General features: G+C 42.3%; 1 protein-coding gene across 1 annotated transcript; it reads left to right on the top strand.

Annotated features, from left to right (window-relative positions):
- Positions 1 to 13,076: 13,076 nt before the first annotated feature.
- On the top strand, positions 13,077 to 13,604 carry LOC123424203 (histone H4). The gene has a single exon (XM_045107944.1). It carries the CDS (start codon positions 13,159 to 13,161, stop codon positions 13,468 to 13,470), a length of 312 nt encoding a protein of 103 aa, XP_044963879.1. The 5' UTR covers positions 13,077 to 13,158; the 3' UTR covers positions 13,471 to 13,604.
- The last annotated feature ends 1,558 nt before the right edge of the window (positions 13,605 to 15,162 follow it).

The following is a 15,162-nucleotide window of genomic DNA, read 5'->3' as shown; positions in this document are numbered from 1 at the left end:
AATCGATAGGCAAGAGGGCTGGACAAGCCTCAGGGCTGAATTTTTTGCTGAGCTCGTTGATCTGAATATTGACACGAAGGTAGGTTATGTGCCGTCACACTTGGCTATGCAGAAGGCAGATGATGATTGGGCTTCGCAGAGGCATATCGTTTCCATTATTACGGATCTAACAGTAATAGTCGATGGGGCTAATGCACATGCAGAAGAGGGAAATGTTAATGTTGTTGATTAGAATGCAGTTGAGTTAGAGGAGCCTACTGATTTGGTCATTGCACCAATTGCTGACACTGAGATGGCCAAACTATTTGGCATTCCAGTCGATGACAGAGATGAGGAGGAGAGGGATGAAGCTAATACAAGTGATAATGATGACAGAGAATTGAGTGATGTAGATGAACAATTAATGAAAGATGCTGCAGATGATGTAGATGATGCACATGATGAAGAGCTAGTGCATGTGTATGACAAGGAAAACCCTGTCATTCGAGTGGGGAAGTTGTGGCCAAACATGGATGAGTTCAGGTTGTCTTTCAAGACTTATGCAGTCAGACATCAGTTTGATGCCAAGACAGTTTGGACTGATAGAAAGAAGTTTTATGCTAAGTGCAGAGGTTTTGATGGTAGTGGTAGGAGGGCTTGCAAGTGGTACATATCTGCTAGACTGCAGCCTGATGGAAGTACTGTCAGGGTTAACCAAATCCCTAATAAACATACTTGTCTCACAAGTTCACACAAAAAATCAAGCATGACATCACAGTTTTGGGTTGCAGAAAAGATAACTCCAATTTTGGCCAAAACACCCAACACTACTGCAAAAAGACTCCAAGTAGACTTGGAAAAGTTGTACCCCATTAAACTGCAGTATACCACAGTGTGGAAGGCTAAACAAAGGGCAATGAAGAATTTGTATGGTGATTGGGCAAACACATTTAGGCTGCTTTTCAATTTCAAAGCAGAGGTGGAGAAAAGGTCACCTCGCAGTGTTGTCGAGATAGATACTGAGGTATCAGAGGATGGCAAGGTTTATTTCTCCAATTTTTTTATGGCTTCAAAGCAGGATGTCGTCCATATTTGAGCATAGACTCATCATTTTTGACAGGCAAGTGGAATGGTCAGTTGGCAGCATGTAATGCTCTAGATGGACATAACTGGATGTTTCCAGTTGCTATTGGCTTGTTTCAGTCAGAGACAGAGGGTTCATGGACATGGTTCATGATGCAGTTGAAAAGATGCTTAGGGCCAGTGTCACCTTTGGCAATACACACAGATGCATGCAAAGGTCTGGAAAATGCAGTTAAAAATATGTTCGCACATGCTGAGCAAAGGGAGTGCTTCGGCCATTTGTGGATGAATTTGATCAAAAAATTCAGAGGAGATGAATTTGGGAGAATATGGCCAGCAGCAAGATCTTACACTAAACAGACACATTCATATCATCTTAGTAAGGTAATGGCAACATGTGAGGATTTGGTACATGGTTGAACACCTACCATTCTTTATTATGGTACAGGTCAGGATTCAACACTGCCATCAAGTGTGACCATATCAACAACAATTTGGCAGAAAGTTTCAACAACAAGGTGAAGCAGCTAAAAGATTTGCGTGTGCTTGACATGGTTGATCAAATCAGGATCATGCTCATGCGGCTGTGGGAATTGAGAAAAAAGATTGCTGATTGTCTGCAAGGTGATAAACTTCCAGCAGTGGTGCAACAGGTGGTCAAGAGAAGCAGAGGTCTTACACATTTGTTTGTTGAAAAATCATCACTGTGGGGTGCTGAAGTTAGAGATAACAAGACTGGAAGGAGGCATGTTGTTAACACTGAATTGCATGATTGCAGTTGCCTCGAATGGCAGGCCACTAGTAAACCATGTGATCATGCCATTCTATTCTTAGCCGGCTAACCAAATATAATTATGCATCCATATCTGCATGAGTATTATTCGGTAGCAAAATTCAGAGCTGCATATGCAACTCCAATTCCACCTCTTACAGATCAGGAACAGTGGCCAGAAGTGCCGCTTGAATATTCCATGTGTCCTCCTCTAACAAAAAGAAAGGCATGCAGACCTAAACAAAGTAGATTCAAAGCATGGCTTGAAAAAGGTGGGAGTAGTAAGAAGGGCAAGAAGGACAAGAAAGATGCAAAGCCAAAAAGGGCTCAAAAGGGTAAGAAAAACAGATGCAAAAGGTGCCAAATACTTGGGCACATAGAGGGATCCAGACTATGCATTTTCTCTCCTCCTAATCCGAGAAAGTATGTGCTTGTTTATTTGTGTTTGTTCATATTCTGATTTTGTTTAAATTATAAATATGTGGCATGCTTTGTTGTTTTCAGGAGGAAGCTTCCAAGTCAGCCTATTGTTGTTGAACAGTGTTGGCCAACAAAAAGAGCAAGAGTGAGTGGCAGCAGAAGGCAAACAAGTCAGTGGATGGAACAGTTTGGTGCTGCAAGTGACGAAATTGAAGCTCTGCACACTGTCGAAACTGTCGAAACTGAAGTTGTGCACACGGTCGAAACTGAAGTTGTGCACACTGTCGAAACTGAAACTGAAGTTGTGCACACTGTCGAAACTGTCGAAACCGAAGCTGATATCGAGTTTCATAAGGCGATAGCATCGAGTCGAGTGAAGAAAACTAAGATGATCAGTGAACTTGTGTGTGCAGTACAACCAAAATCAAGAAATGCCAAGGCGAAGAAGGGTACACGGCGTGGTCGGAAGAGATAGAACTGTTGATCATTTGAAATTTATGGCATGTAATAAAATTTGTTGGGCACTATGTACCCACATGTTTCCATCAAAACTTGTTTGATTATTATTGTTTTCAAACTGAATTTCAAATTTGATGAAAAATAAAAATTTCGGTTTAAATTCAAATTTGAAGTAAGTTGAACTTTTGACTCGGGTATGATGTTTCAATGCTACCACAACAACTCAAATATGGTTGTTATGTCATCATTCTAAGCTCTTTTGTTAAGTTAGAGCCATAGTCATGAAAAATGTGTGACAAACGACCTCATAAGGTAGGGTAAACACCATCTTCTTAAAGGCATTTCCCTGCAAATGTATATAAACCATGTTTATATATATTTTTGGTTGCTATGCAACATAATACGACTATGGGCACAAGTTTTGATTTTTTTTTGATTTTTTTTTTGAATTATTTGTGCTCATTTGAAAAATAGTAAACTTTTTCACAAAAACGTTGACCGACTCAAAATCAAAGTTTATATTTTTGTTTGCTAAGTATGTGATGTAAAATGACAATGTGTGCTGGTTTTATATTTTTTTTGTTTTTTTTGAATTAATTATGTTCAACCCTAGCTCATTTCGTCGATATCGTGAACGTGTGAATTTTGGTTTTAAACTTTGCATATAACAAGTTTTCATTTTTTTATAGCAACTCAGTTAAATAAGTACACAATGTGCGCTGGTTTTGTATTATTTTTTTTGAATTACGTATGCTCTACCCTAGATCATTCCATCAATAACATGAATTGTGTGAATCTTTTTCATTTAAACATGGATATAACATGAATCAATTTTTTTATACCAACGTAGTTGCATCAGTAGACAGTGGGAGAAAGTTTCATATTTTTTTGATTTTTTTTAAATTTTTTGTGCTCAACCCTAGCTCACTGCAACGCTAAACCCCGAAAACCCCATCCTAAACCCCTCCATAGTACATTGTACATTGTAACAAAATACCATCTTCTTGAAGGCATTTTCCTGCAATTGTATATAAACCATGTTTATTTTTTTTGATTGCTATGCAACACAATAGGACTATGGGCACAAGTTTTGATTTTTTTTTGAATTATTTGTGCTCATTTGAAAAATAGTCAACTTTTTCACAAAAACGTTGACCGACTCAAAATCAAAGTTTATATTTTTGTTTACTAAGTATGTGATGTAAAATGACAATGTGTGTTGGCTTTTATATATTTTTTAATTAATTATGTTCAACCCTAGCTCATTTCGTCGATATCGTGAACGTGTGAATTTTGGTTTTAAACTTTGCATATAACAAGTTTCCATTTTTTATAGCAACTTAGTTGAATAAGTACACAATGTGCGCTGGTTTTGTATTTTTTGAATTTTTTTTGAATTACGTATGCTCTACCCTAGATCATTCCATCAATAACATGAATTGTGTGAATCTTTTTCATTTAAACATGGATATAACATGAATCAATTTTTTTATACCAACGTGGTTGCATCAGTAGACAGTGGGAGAAAGTTTCATATTTTTTTGATTTTTTTTTTTAATTTTTTGTGCTCAACCCTAGCTCGCTGCAACCCTAAACCTCATAACCCCGGAAACCACATCCGAAACCCCGCCATGTTTATAGCCGTCGATCATTGCTGAGTGAGCGGTTGGATCTGACCCCGCCATGTTTGTGATCCGCCCGTGATCCGCGTGTGCTGATTAGCTGGCCAGCGGGGGTTTGGATCGAGGGCCCGAGTGAGGGCCTGTCCGTTGGATCTAGTCAGTTCGGTGAAGATCCGACGATTGGAAATGAATCGGTGCATGGATGTGGCGTACGCGCCTCTGACTTCGTGTGCTTCTTTGTTGCATGACACGCGTCGGTTTTTCTGCATGCATGCACGCGTCGCATCAGAGCCATTAGCAGCGCATCGAGGACCGCAGTCTGAATGGGCTCTGAATATGAGGGGCGTGCTCGACGCGGTGCACCGACGAAAGTCTGAACGGCGGGCGTGCTCGACGCAGTCCTCGACGCAGTGTGTGAATCGGCGACGCATCCTTTGATCCAATAGGCAAACGCAAATGGGCGGCATCCATTAATTGTTGCAACTGAATCGACGAACCGCAACCGACGCAGCCCAAAACCTGCTATTTAACCCTCCTCTGCCCCCGTGCACATCTTCATCTTCCTCCTTGCCCTCCTTCTCCCCAGCCCCCCCTCGCATCACATCCAAGCAACCGCAAGCCCCGGCATGGAGTTCCACGGCCCGACGTTCCAAGCGCCCGGCACCAGGCCGGAAAGGATGTACCCCGCTGGGGTCGTCGTGGAGAACCAGCTCCGGGTCTGGGCCATGTCGCGCTGGCGGGGTGGACGGGACTTTGCGGGGCTCTTCCTTCGCGCCCTCTATCGCCACCTCCCTGTGGGAACTCCCCAGATGTTCACCATCGACGAGTCTCGCATGGGAGGAACGGGCATGATCGTGCGCTTCCGCAACCCCTACGACGCATATCACCTCCTCGGCCGTGTCTGGTTTGGGGGGTGCGAGTTCATCTGCTTCACCACCTACAACATCTTCACCGACCTCGACAACATCTAGCCCAACGAGCACGCCATGCACACCCTCCCCTACAACCTCCCGCCGGCCGACGACGAGGAGTGAAGACGCGCGCCCGTCGCCCCTCCATGCCGGGTTTATCGTAGTTTAATCTTTATTATCTATCGTATCTGTAATGTTAAACACTATCTTATCTGTAAGTTTATTGTAATCGCCCGTACTGTTGTGCCCTACGTATTGTTGTGCCAGTTTATGTGATGCCCGTGTTTATATCGGCCCCGTTTATATCTTATCTATGTTGTGCACATCTATGTGTTTATCTGTCAGTTTATATATTTATCAGTGACGCAGTGCACCAGGTATTGGGCTGATCCTTTCTTGTCACCATTCATGGTTGTGTGTTTATCTTGTCACCATTCACCAGGAACTAATCTCTCGTTTGGTTGACCCAGGAGCAGCAAGTCAGCAATGGAGGGGGGGGGCAATGGAGCGCAGCCGCAGCGACCAAGGGGCGGGCCAGAAAAGAAGCAGCCAGAACCTGTTCTAGCCGGGCCCGTTCCAGCCAGAACAGGCGATTCTGCAGCGAGTAAGGGCCAGAAAAGAAGCAGCCAGAACCTGTTCCAGCCACTGTTCCACGCATCACAAGCGATTCTGCAGCCAGTAAGCCCCAGAAAAGGAGCAGTCAGAAGACGTGCCCGACGTTCCTCACGTGTAGTTGCCCCGTGTAGTACTAGCTCTGTAGATTTTACACTTGTATCTTGCAGGGAGCTTAGGCCATGTTTGTAAATAATACAAATCAGATTACATGTTAAACCCTGTTAAGATAAATGAACTTGGATTGTTGTATATAATCCGTCGTTTTTATTTCCTATTGAAAATCATACATGACTAGTCAAATAATTTTGGGCCTGGTTATTCCTATTGAAATCAGTAGTACCTTTTGTAAATTACACCTTTGGGCCTGGTTATAATCCGTCGTTTTTATTTTGGGCCCAACATCTATTCGCCAGCCCACGAATATTTTTTTTGTACTGAAACTGAACTTTGTTTGGTCTCGCACTCGACAACCCAATTTTGTTTTTTTACTGCAAACTGAATTTGGGTGTGTACTTTGTTAACTGAAGAACAAAAAACAGAGAAAACACAACATGAAAACTGAATAATTTGTGTTCCAAACTGCTGATTCATTTAAGATACATGAACTTGTCATGGCGCACAGATCACATCATCTACACTGGACAGACCTAAATGCCCCCTCTAATGACGATGAATAGCAAGTAAAACATAAACAGAGCAATGACACAGCAATAAAAAAACACTGCCATGATATTTGCTTGCTTCTGCAAATCGATCATCTCCCTTTGATTTTTCTTTATCTTCTTCAGTTCATCGGTCAGTTCAGACTCCAAGTACCTCGCCATCGGCACAACTCTGCCCACCCCTCTGTCCGAGCTCCCCCAATTCTCCATCTGCGGCACCCCGCCCAAATTGAGCTCCCAGGTTGTGGCCACGCTAGAATCAATGTAGCCCTCAGATTTAATCCTCTAAACATATTCATCAATCCACTCGAAATGTGTGCATTTCTTCAGGATCTGCAAACCACAAAATGAACCCTAAATCTCAAATTCGAGGAGAAAAAACAAAATATGAAGAAATCAAAGCAAACAACAGTGAAAGAACGGGCTTAGAACCGAGATCTAACCTTGCCATCTCTTCGTGCCATTGGTTTGCTCAAGCATTTCACAAACTCCCGCCCAAGATTGCCATTCTCATCCGCCTTAGTCACCAACCGTTTGAGAGGCTCTGGGCGTGGGCAGTTAGGACACTTTGTGAGCATCACTGAACCATACTGACGCCAGTTTGATTGCGTGGCGGAGGAGGTGGACATCTGCACTAGGTCGCCGGAGACCCGAGGGAGAAGAAGAATGGGGAAAGGGGAAAGCAATGGGCGGCGGCGAACGGACGGGCACGGGCGGAATCGCTTCTAGCCGCGACGAGGTAGGTCCCGCGCTTACTGGACAAGTGGTGGGTCCCGCGCTTACGTGGATACATTGTGGGTCCAACCCATAACAGCTAATGAGGATATCAGTTCAGCTTAAGGGCCATGTCGCACATGAGCTATTTACTTGCTCAAAAGTGTCGCTGCCGAGCCATTCTGTCGAACAACGTCGCATTCGATCCAATTTCCAGGAAAGACGTCGCACAAGAGCTATTGACCCGTTGTTTGCGTGATGTTATGCTCCCAATGGACCGGGCATTGCTTTGCTTGGATACACTATAGAGTATCCTGAACACTGGTTACAGCTAGGAGTATGAAGAGAACATTGCCCTATCTCAAACATTTGAAATGCCCTTTCGGTTTTAGCTAGTACTACTGTGTTCTTAATTGCTTCGACTTTGTAGCTTAAGGCCCTGTTCGGGACGTGGGTTCACAAAACAGAGGAAAAGAAACATGCATAGGTATGGGATGGAGTGTAAACTGAAACCTACAGGCTTACAAAAAGAGGAATGGAAATTTGATGGGTGTTCTGAACAAAGGATTTTTTTTTGGAATCTGCACACTTCTCTAGGAAACAGAACTAGCCGTTATGTGCCTGGGCATTGTATTCTTGCCGTTGATTTGTCTAGCCGTTGCTTCTTCTTTCTCTTGCTATATAAACACACACAATGCATTACCAACCACTTGCTTGTCATTTCTTCTCCTCTCTTGTAAGAACTTCTCTAGGAACCCATAGTCCACTCTTGTAGCGGCAATCCATTCATTCCTCTAACCCCAAAATTCATTCATTCCTGAAGCTCAATGGATCAAAACTACAGCCGACGGTCAAGAAACGAAGATGATTTTGTACATTTCATACTCCCTACATTACGAGGTAGCTCATCCCAATCATCTGAGAGGAGAGCGATACATACATCCATCCTGAATGGAGCTGCTTACGTGTATGAAGCTCTTACCGGCCACGAGGTTCTATGTGAATGGCGGTTTCACATGGAGAGATCAATCTTTCAAGTTTTAGTGCAAAAACTGTATGAAAAGCACCTTCTCCAGGATGCAAGGTATATCTCTGTGCAAGAGCAAGTAGCCATATTTTTATATGCAATATCAAAGAATGCAACCAACAGAACATTGCAAGACAGATTCCAGCACGGTGCGGATTCAGTTAGTACTTATTTCCATGCCGTGCTCAACGCGATTACTCGACTCACATGCAACTACATACAACCTTCTATATACCAGCATCCCATATTAAGGCAACAAAAGTTTTCATATTTTCAGGTATTGTTTTCAAGTCCTATCATGCTGAATTGGTAGTGTAAATCTAGCTTACATTTATATATCTAACTGTAGAATTAAATCAACAGAACTGTATTGGAGCTATTGATGGTACTCACTTTCCCATGACTATTCCTCCTGGGCAACAAGATCCATACAGAAATAGAAAACAAGGTCTTTCACAAAATGTAATGGTTGCATGTGACTTTGACATGAAGTTTGTGCATGTACATGCTGGATGGGAAGGATCTGCATCAGATGCAAGGGTTTTGCAAGATGCACTAGACCATGGATTCAATGTACCACCTGGAAAATTTTATCTTGTAGATGCGGGTTATGCAAATACACCCCAATTCATTGCTCCATACCGAGGAACTAGATATCATTTACAAGAGCAAGGAAGAGTTCAGCAAAGGCCACAGTGCTACAAGGAGTTATTTAACCTTCGACATGCTCAACTACGAAATCATGTCGAAAGAATTATTGGCATACTGGAAGCAAGGTATCCCATACTAAAGGCAGCTACAATGTTTGATATTGACACACAAGTTGATACTGTAGTAGCTTGTTGTGTATTGCACAATTTCATAATGCTACATAATGGAGATATGACACTGCCTGACAGAGCTACAATGGATATTAATGAAAGCAATATGAAGGATGTACCAGATGGTGATGCCAAATACAAAAAGGATGTGATTTTATTTAACAACTTGAGACAAGCTGGAAATGAGATGCGAGATGCCATGGCAATGCAAATGTGGGCAGATTACATTGCTAGAAGATAAGCATATGTATTGTGTAATTTTCTCTTAAGTTATGTAATTATTTGGTTGTACTGTACCCCACTCACTTAATATGATTATTTTATCCAAACACATCAAACAAGCATTGATTTAAGATCCATTTAATATTACATAAAAAGTTGAATGAGTTTGCCACTTCCATAAACATGTGCCCAGTAATGCACATACACAACCTACTATAAATTAACTATGACAAAAGGATCATAACCATGTGTCCAGAGATGCACATGTACAAAATATATCTCAATTTTAAGCTAGACCTTCCCTAGTACGAAATATTAGGTATTCTGAACTTTTCCAATCAACCAACCTAACCTTAATGCGTTACTTGAAAATGATAGAAATACTTCTCTGTTCTCCTTGTTGGCGGCGAAGATGTCTGCTGCTTTTAGCATATCTGCCATCGATAGACCCTCCAACCTTTCAAGTGCTTTGAAGCATTTCTTGATGCTGAAAGGGTCCTTTAATTTCCTCTCCTCAATGGCTGCATACCTATCTATTTCTTCCCTTCTGAGTTTCAGGTATCTCTCATGGAAATCATCAATACTGGTCGTCTTTTGCTTTTTCGCCCTCCTCGTGCTATTAGCCTCAGGACCTGAGCTAGATGGTCGAGGATTGCGATGTGCAACTTGTGGATTTTCATGCAAGGTTTGTCCAACGTGTTGTGAAGAAATTGGTATTGCTTCAACTTGTGGAGTATGTAATGTCAAGTCATTTCCTTGGGTCGAGTTTACCTCCACTTGACTGAATGTATTATTGCTAGAAAGCCATTTTGTGTTTTCACTATCCTCTTCAATGTGAAATTGCATGGATGAATCACCAGGAGCATGTATCGTTGGTGTAGGTGTGTGCAAATGCGCCTCTAGCCCTCGCAATTGTGGTGAATGTGATGCTGGAAACTGTGAGGGTTGTGTTGCTTTGTTCGCATAATAATCCATGCCATGACAACTCCTTCCCTGAGCATAGCGTCCTATATGAATTATGTAAAAGAAAAAGAACAGTTATAAGAATCAGCCAAAAATAATCTGGGCCAATTAAGTCAATGATTTAATGCTCACCATCATATAGAGCGAAAAGATCTTCATAGTATGGAAATGACCTTCCTCGCCACGTGAGGGCGTCCTTGTTTTTGCGTGCCTCTAGTGCAGCCCAAACATTATCTGGAGCCACCACCATCTTTCTATCATGATCCCAGCCAAAACCACTTTCAGATATTAAGTCTTTTATAGCTTTGAAATCTCTCTTTAGATCCTGCTCCTTTTGCTTCACTTGAATTACCGTGAAGGATAAATCAAATCTTTGATTGAATTTACCAACAATACTTGTCCAGGCCTCTTTACTCCATGCATTTTGTGTCCGGTATTTGGGAACATCGTGGTCTCTTAGGAGTTCAATGAGATATGCCTTCATTTGATGATTCCACTTGGCTCTACCAGAATTCTTAGAGGTACCTAGCAATATGAAAAGTGCAGCTTTATAGGTCAACGCTTTTTTAATATTGTGCATATTAGGTCTATTCCCTAATCCTAAAAATACCTCGATTCAGTTTTATTTCTTTACTACAAGCACACAGCCAAGCCTTTCTTATTCTGTAGCATATGTTACCAGAAAGTTCAGTCCACACAAGTCCTAAACTTTCTGATTTATTGAGAGCAACACCACGGAAGTACTATACAGGAACTCACCTAGCAGGCTAGCAACACTTCCTGCTAGCATATATCGTACATGAACAAGTAGAAATAGATCTTTCTCTCTGTAACAACTTAAACACACAAGAAATAATCTCTATTCGTTTATATGCATCTAATAGACATTCTGAATCTGTGTGACCTATTCTCATTTTTTACAAGCCTATAAAATCTGAAGTAGAAATATTTTTTAGGAGAAGAAATCAACAAGTACTAGTAAAGTTTTAGGAGAATAAATCGAAAAGATTTGGATGCTTACCTTCTAGGGAGATTTCCTGACTTCCCCCAATTTTTTGGTCGTCATGGCCTTGTGTGGATGGAGGGAGGAGATGAGGAGGTGGAGGAGGGTGGATTCGCCAGCCGACAGTGCTCCGCTGATTCTCCATGTAGATTTCGCGCCAAAGTAGACTAGGGTTCCTTCTTCTCCATGGGGGATTTGGGGGGAGTGGCGGGAGTGCTGAGAGAGAGGAGGCGGGAGTGCTGAGAGAGAGGAGCGGCTGAGACTCTATTTCCTTTGCCTTTCCATTAGGTCTGGGTAGATTTTTTGTTTCCCGTGAAAATCGCTGGAAAGTTGCCTTTCCTAAGGGAAGTGTAGCGCTCTTTCCTTTGTCCCGAACGCCTCGGAAGGAAAATATAGGAAAGTTGTACGATTCCTCCAAAAAATCCTTCATCCCGAACAGGGCCTAAATGGTTCCCTCTGAACCTGAATGAACATCTGTAATACGCTCCTTCAGTTTAGTTTTGCATACTCCCTCCGTCCAAGTGTATAGGGCATGCGCGTAGTTCTAGGTCGTTAATTTAACTATTTAAATATATATTATATGTAACAAATAATATATCATTAGATTCATGTAAAGATGTAGTTTCTGAATATATAATTTTTATCACATATAATACATATTTAGCTAGTTAAACTGATAACCTAGAACTACGTGCATGCCTTATACACTTGGATGGAGGTAGTACCTTACACCGGTGCTGAAAGTGTCTCAGCCCTGTTTGTTCTGTATAATCTCACAATTACAAACACAGTTGTAATACTCCACAAGTTACAAGGATGTCACCGACCAGTACAGTTTTCCTTGATTAAGTGTTTATCATAAGGCAAAAGTCCTATTTCCAAAGAGAATTTTAGTGGCCGCTCATGGGGTAATTGCGGCCACAGTAATACCAACACCAATTTCGATGTACCTATTCTCCAATCGACCAGAGCGTGCACACACTAAAACACGCCTCGTTCTGGTTTCCCTTCCGGAGTAGAACAGTCAAGCATGTCAATTCAATTTTGAACTAAAACAAGGACACTCATTTTGGAGTAGAGGGGGTAGGGAAAAAAACCCGGAAACATTCTCTTTATGAACTGTACAAAAAAGGCTTACTATAATTTACTGATGAACAATATAAGTTGTATGATTGGAGAAAATTTCTAATGATACTATATAGTATGACTCAGAATGCAAGAAGAATATCGAAGAGCAGTCCTTGGCTGAAGATGCATAGCCGGCGTTACACTTTTGCTCAATGGCCATCAAGCTTGTAATGTATAACTGTGGATGGATTTATTCATCATATCTAATATGAATATATGATAAGCACGCTTGTGCATATTCTAGAAAAAGAAGAGTAACAGTGATCCATTTCATTCGAGCAAGTTTCTTGTGGAGTATATTCAGATCTCCAAAACAGTCCGGATGAAGAAATAAGAATCTGTCATTGGAGGACATGCTACAGCATTGCAGAAAATATAGCAAGTTGAATTGATATTCACAGTGAATCAGTTATTGTCTTATATTCTTTTCTGGGTTTGAAATACATCTACAGAATATCTGAAGACAATAGTCTACTGGTCGAAGCTTCAGATCAGCCCAAAAATTTGGAGCTGCCGCCACAGCTCTGCCCAGCCCGCCAATCGACCGGCCACGTCATCGATCCACGGCGTCCCTCACCCGGATCAAGGTCTCAACCGTCCACTCCATCCGCATCCAACGGCGGTCAAGTGCCTCGTCCAACCTCTCGTCCCCTTTAAAGCGCCCTTGGCCGCTCCCTGCAAATCACAGCACCAGTCACCACCACCGTTCCTCAGATTCAACATCCGCTCGCAGCTCGAAGAGGATCAATCGTCAGCCATGTCTGGGCGGGGCAAGGGAGGCAAGGGGCTCGGCAAGGGCGGCGCCAAGCGCCACAGGAAGGTGCTCCGCGACAACATCCAGGGCATCACCAAGCCGGCGATCCGGCGGCTGGCGCGGAGGGGCGGCGTGAAGCGCATCTCGGGGCTCATCTACGAGGAGACCCGCGGCGTGCTCAAGATCTTCCTCGAGAACGTCATCCGCGACGCCGTCACCTACACCGAGCACGCGCGCCGCAAGACCGTCACCGCTATGGACGTCGTCTACGCCCTCAAGCGTCAGGGCCGCACCCTCTACGGCTTCGGCGGCTAGGGCCGTCAGGCTTTCTCGCAGCCTGCAGACTCCCGAAGCTTGATGAAACCACGACTTGTGTGGTTCGCTGTTCCCTCTGTAGTTCGAATTGAATCTTGGAGCAAAGTTAATCGCGTATGTCGTTGAAAAGGAAACTTCTCTCTGTGCAATCCGTGTTCCTGATTTTGCTTCGTTGGTGGGTGGCGATGAGTTGGTTTGCCATAATTTGCCAGGAGCCTCGGATGAATCGTACGTACTACTTGTTTGCAGGCTGATTTGTAATGTGATGAAAACGCCACAGGGACTGAACAAGCATTTGCTCTGTTTCTGGTAATGGATCTGATGCGTTTATATTGGACACCATTGATGTTACTTCTGTGGTGCGATGTGTGTAGTGGAGATCGGGATTAGTTTGCATTTCGTACACTGAGTTCTAGATTGAGTCCTTGACCAGAGTTTTGGGTGAACAAATTTGTTATCTTGAGTACTACTATTAAGTTAATCAGGATCGTCATTTGTGCTTTATTCGTTTTGATTTGTAGTTACTACAATGACTTTTCTATTGCTTGAACTGTGCTTCCAACTGCAGATACACGATACCCTGTTTGGCAGTGACAGCAACTTCATCCTTCATTGAATTGATCAAGAGGCACAATGATGAATTGAATCTGTTATCCACATATGCAAGGTAGCTTAGATAAATGAATACTAACCTGTCTTGAGAAGACATGCTTGATGACTCAACAACCATTCCGTCAGAACGGCAAATGGAACGAGTATATCAGGTTAGATTGGTACTGGTACTAAGCGTTCATATACCATGTTAATATGCTAAAACAAAATCAGAGCATATAATGTTTTTTTTTCAAGTTTTTTTTTGAGAATTCTCGCCGCTTTATTGATCATTGATGTTCATAGTTACAAGCATTGGGTCATGAGGCACGCCCAGCCACACGTGCCTACCTAATCCCAAAATTACAAGCAAACTTGGCGAGATTATGAACCAAATGTTAGTTTCTTTTAAGTTGTCTAGCTTGGTACGATTTTCTCCCATCTACACCTTCCTTCTTTGCCCCCCCCCCCCCCCCCCCACACACACTTCAATTGGGCCAGCCCGGGTTTCGTCTACCTACTAATTTTTTTCCAGCAAAAGGTTGTCTTCAATAGGTTCGAACGTTAGAACTCACGGAAAGTTGTTGCCCACACTAAGGCGATGTTTGGAACCACTCAAATTATGATAATCCAGCTTTTATAATCTATAGTGTTTCCAAACAAAACATGTTATGTTGTAGATTATAAAACTAGATGGAACGATTATTCGAAACTCACAATCTACTCTATCCCAGATAAAATAGATTATGAATTGCTAATGACATATTATCCTTGTAATTACTAATTTCTGCCACCGCGACCCTCCTCTTTTTTTCTTCTCAACGCGCGCGCAGGACAGACAGATCATTATGCAATATAAAAGCTAGATTAATGTTTATATAATCCGACCTCCAAACATATTCAGTTAGATTATTTTTATAAACCTGATAATATAATCTATCTTCATAATCCAGATTATCATAATATATTGTGGTTTCAAGCAAGGCCTAACTAAAGGACATAATTAGTATTTTCCTGCAAAGAGGTTCAGTCTAAACTAAATTGTCTATCTAGCTTACCAAGGAAATAATTGTTCGCTGCACTATTTTTCTCTTCCTTTTT

Source organism: Hordeum vulgare, chromosome 1H (assembly GCF_904849725.1).
Source record: "Hordeum vulgare subsp. vulgare chromosome 1H, MorexV3_pseudomolecules_assembly, whole genome shotgun sequence".
Classification (NCBI taxonomy): Eukaryota; Viridiplantae; Streptophyta; class Magnoliopsida; order Poales; family Poaceae; genus Hordeum; species Hordeum vulgare.
The sequence above is the reverse complement of the archived record's forward strand: the minus strand, read 5'-3'. Positions and strand labels throughout refer to the sequence as shown.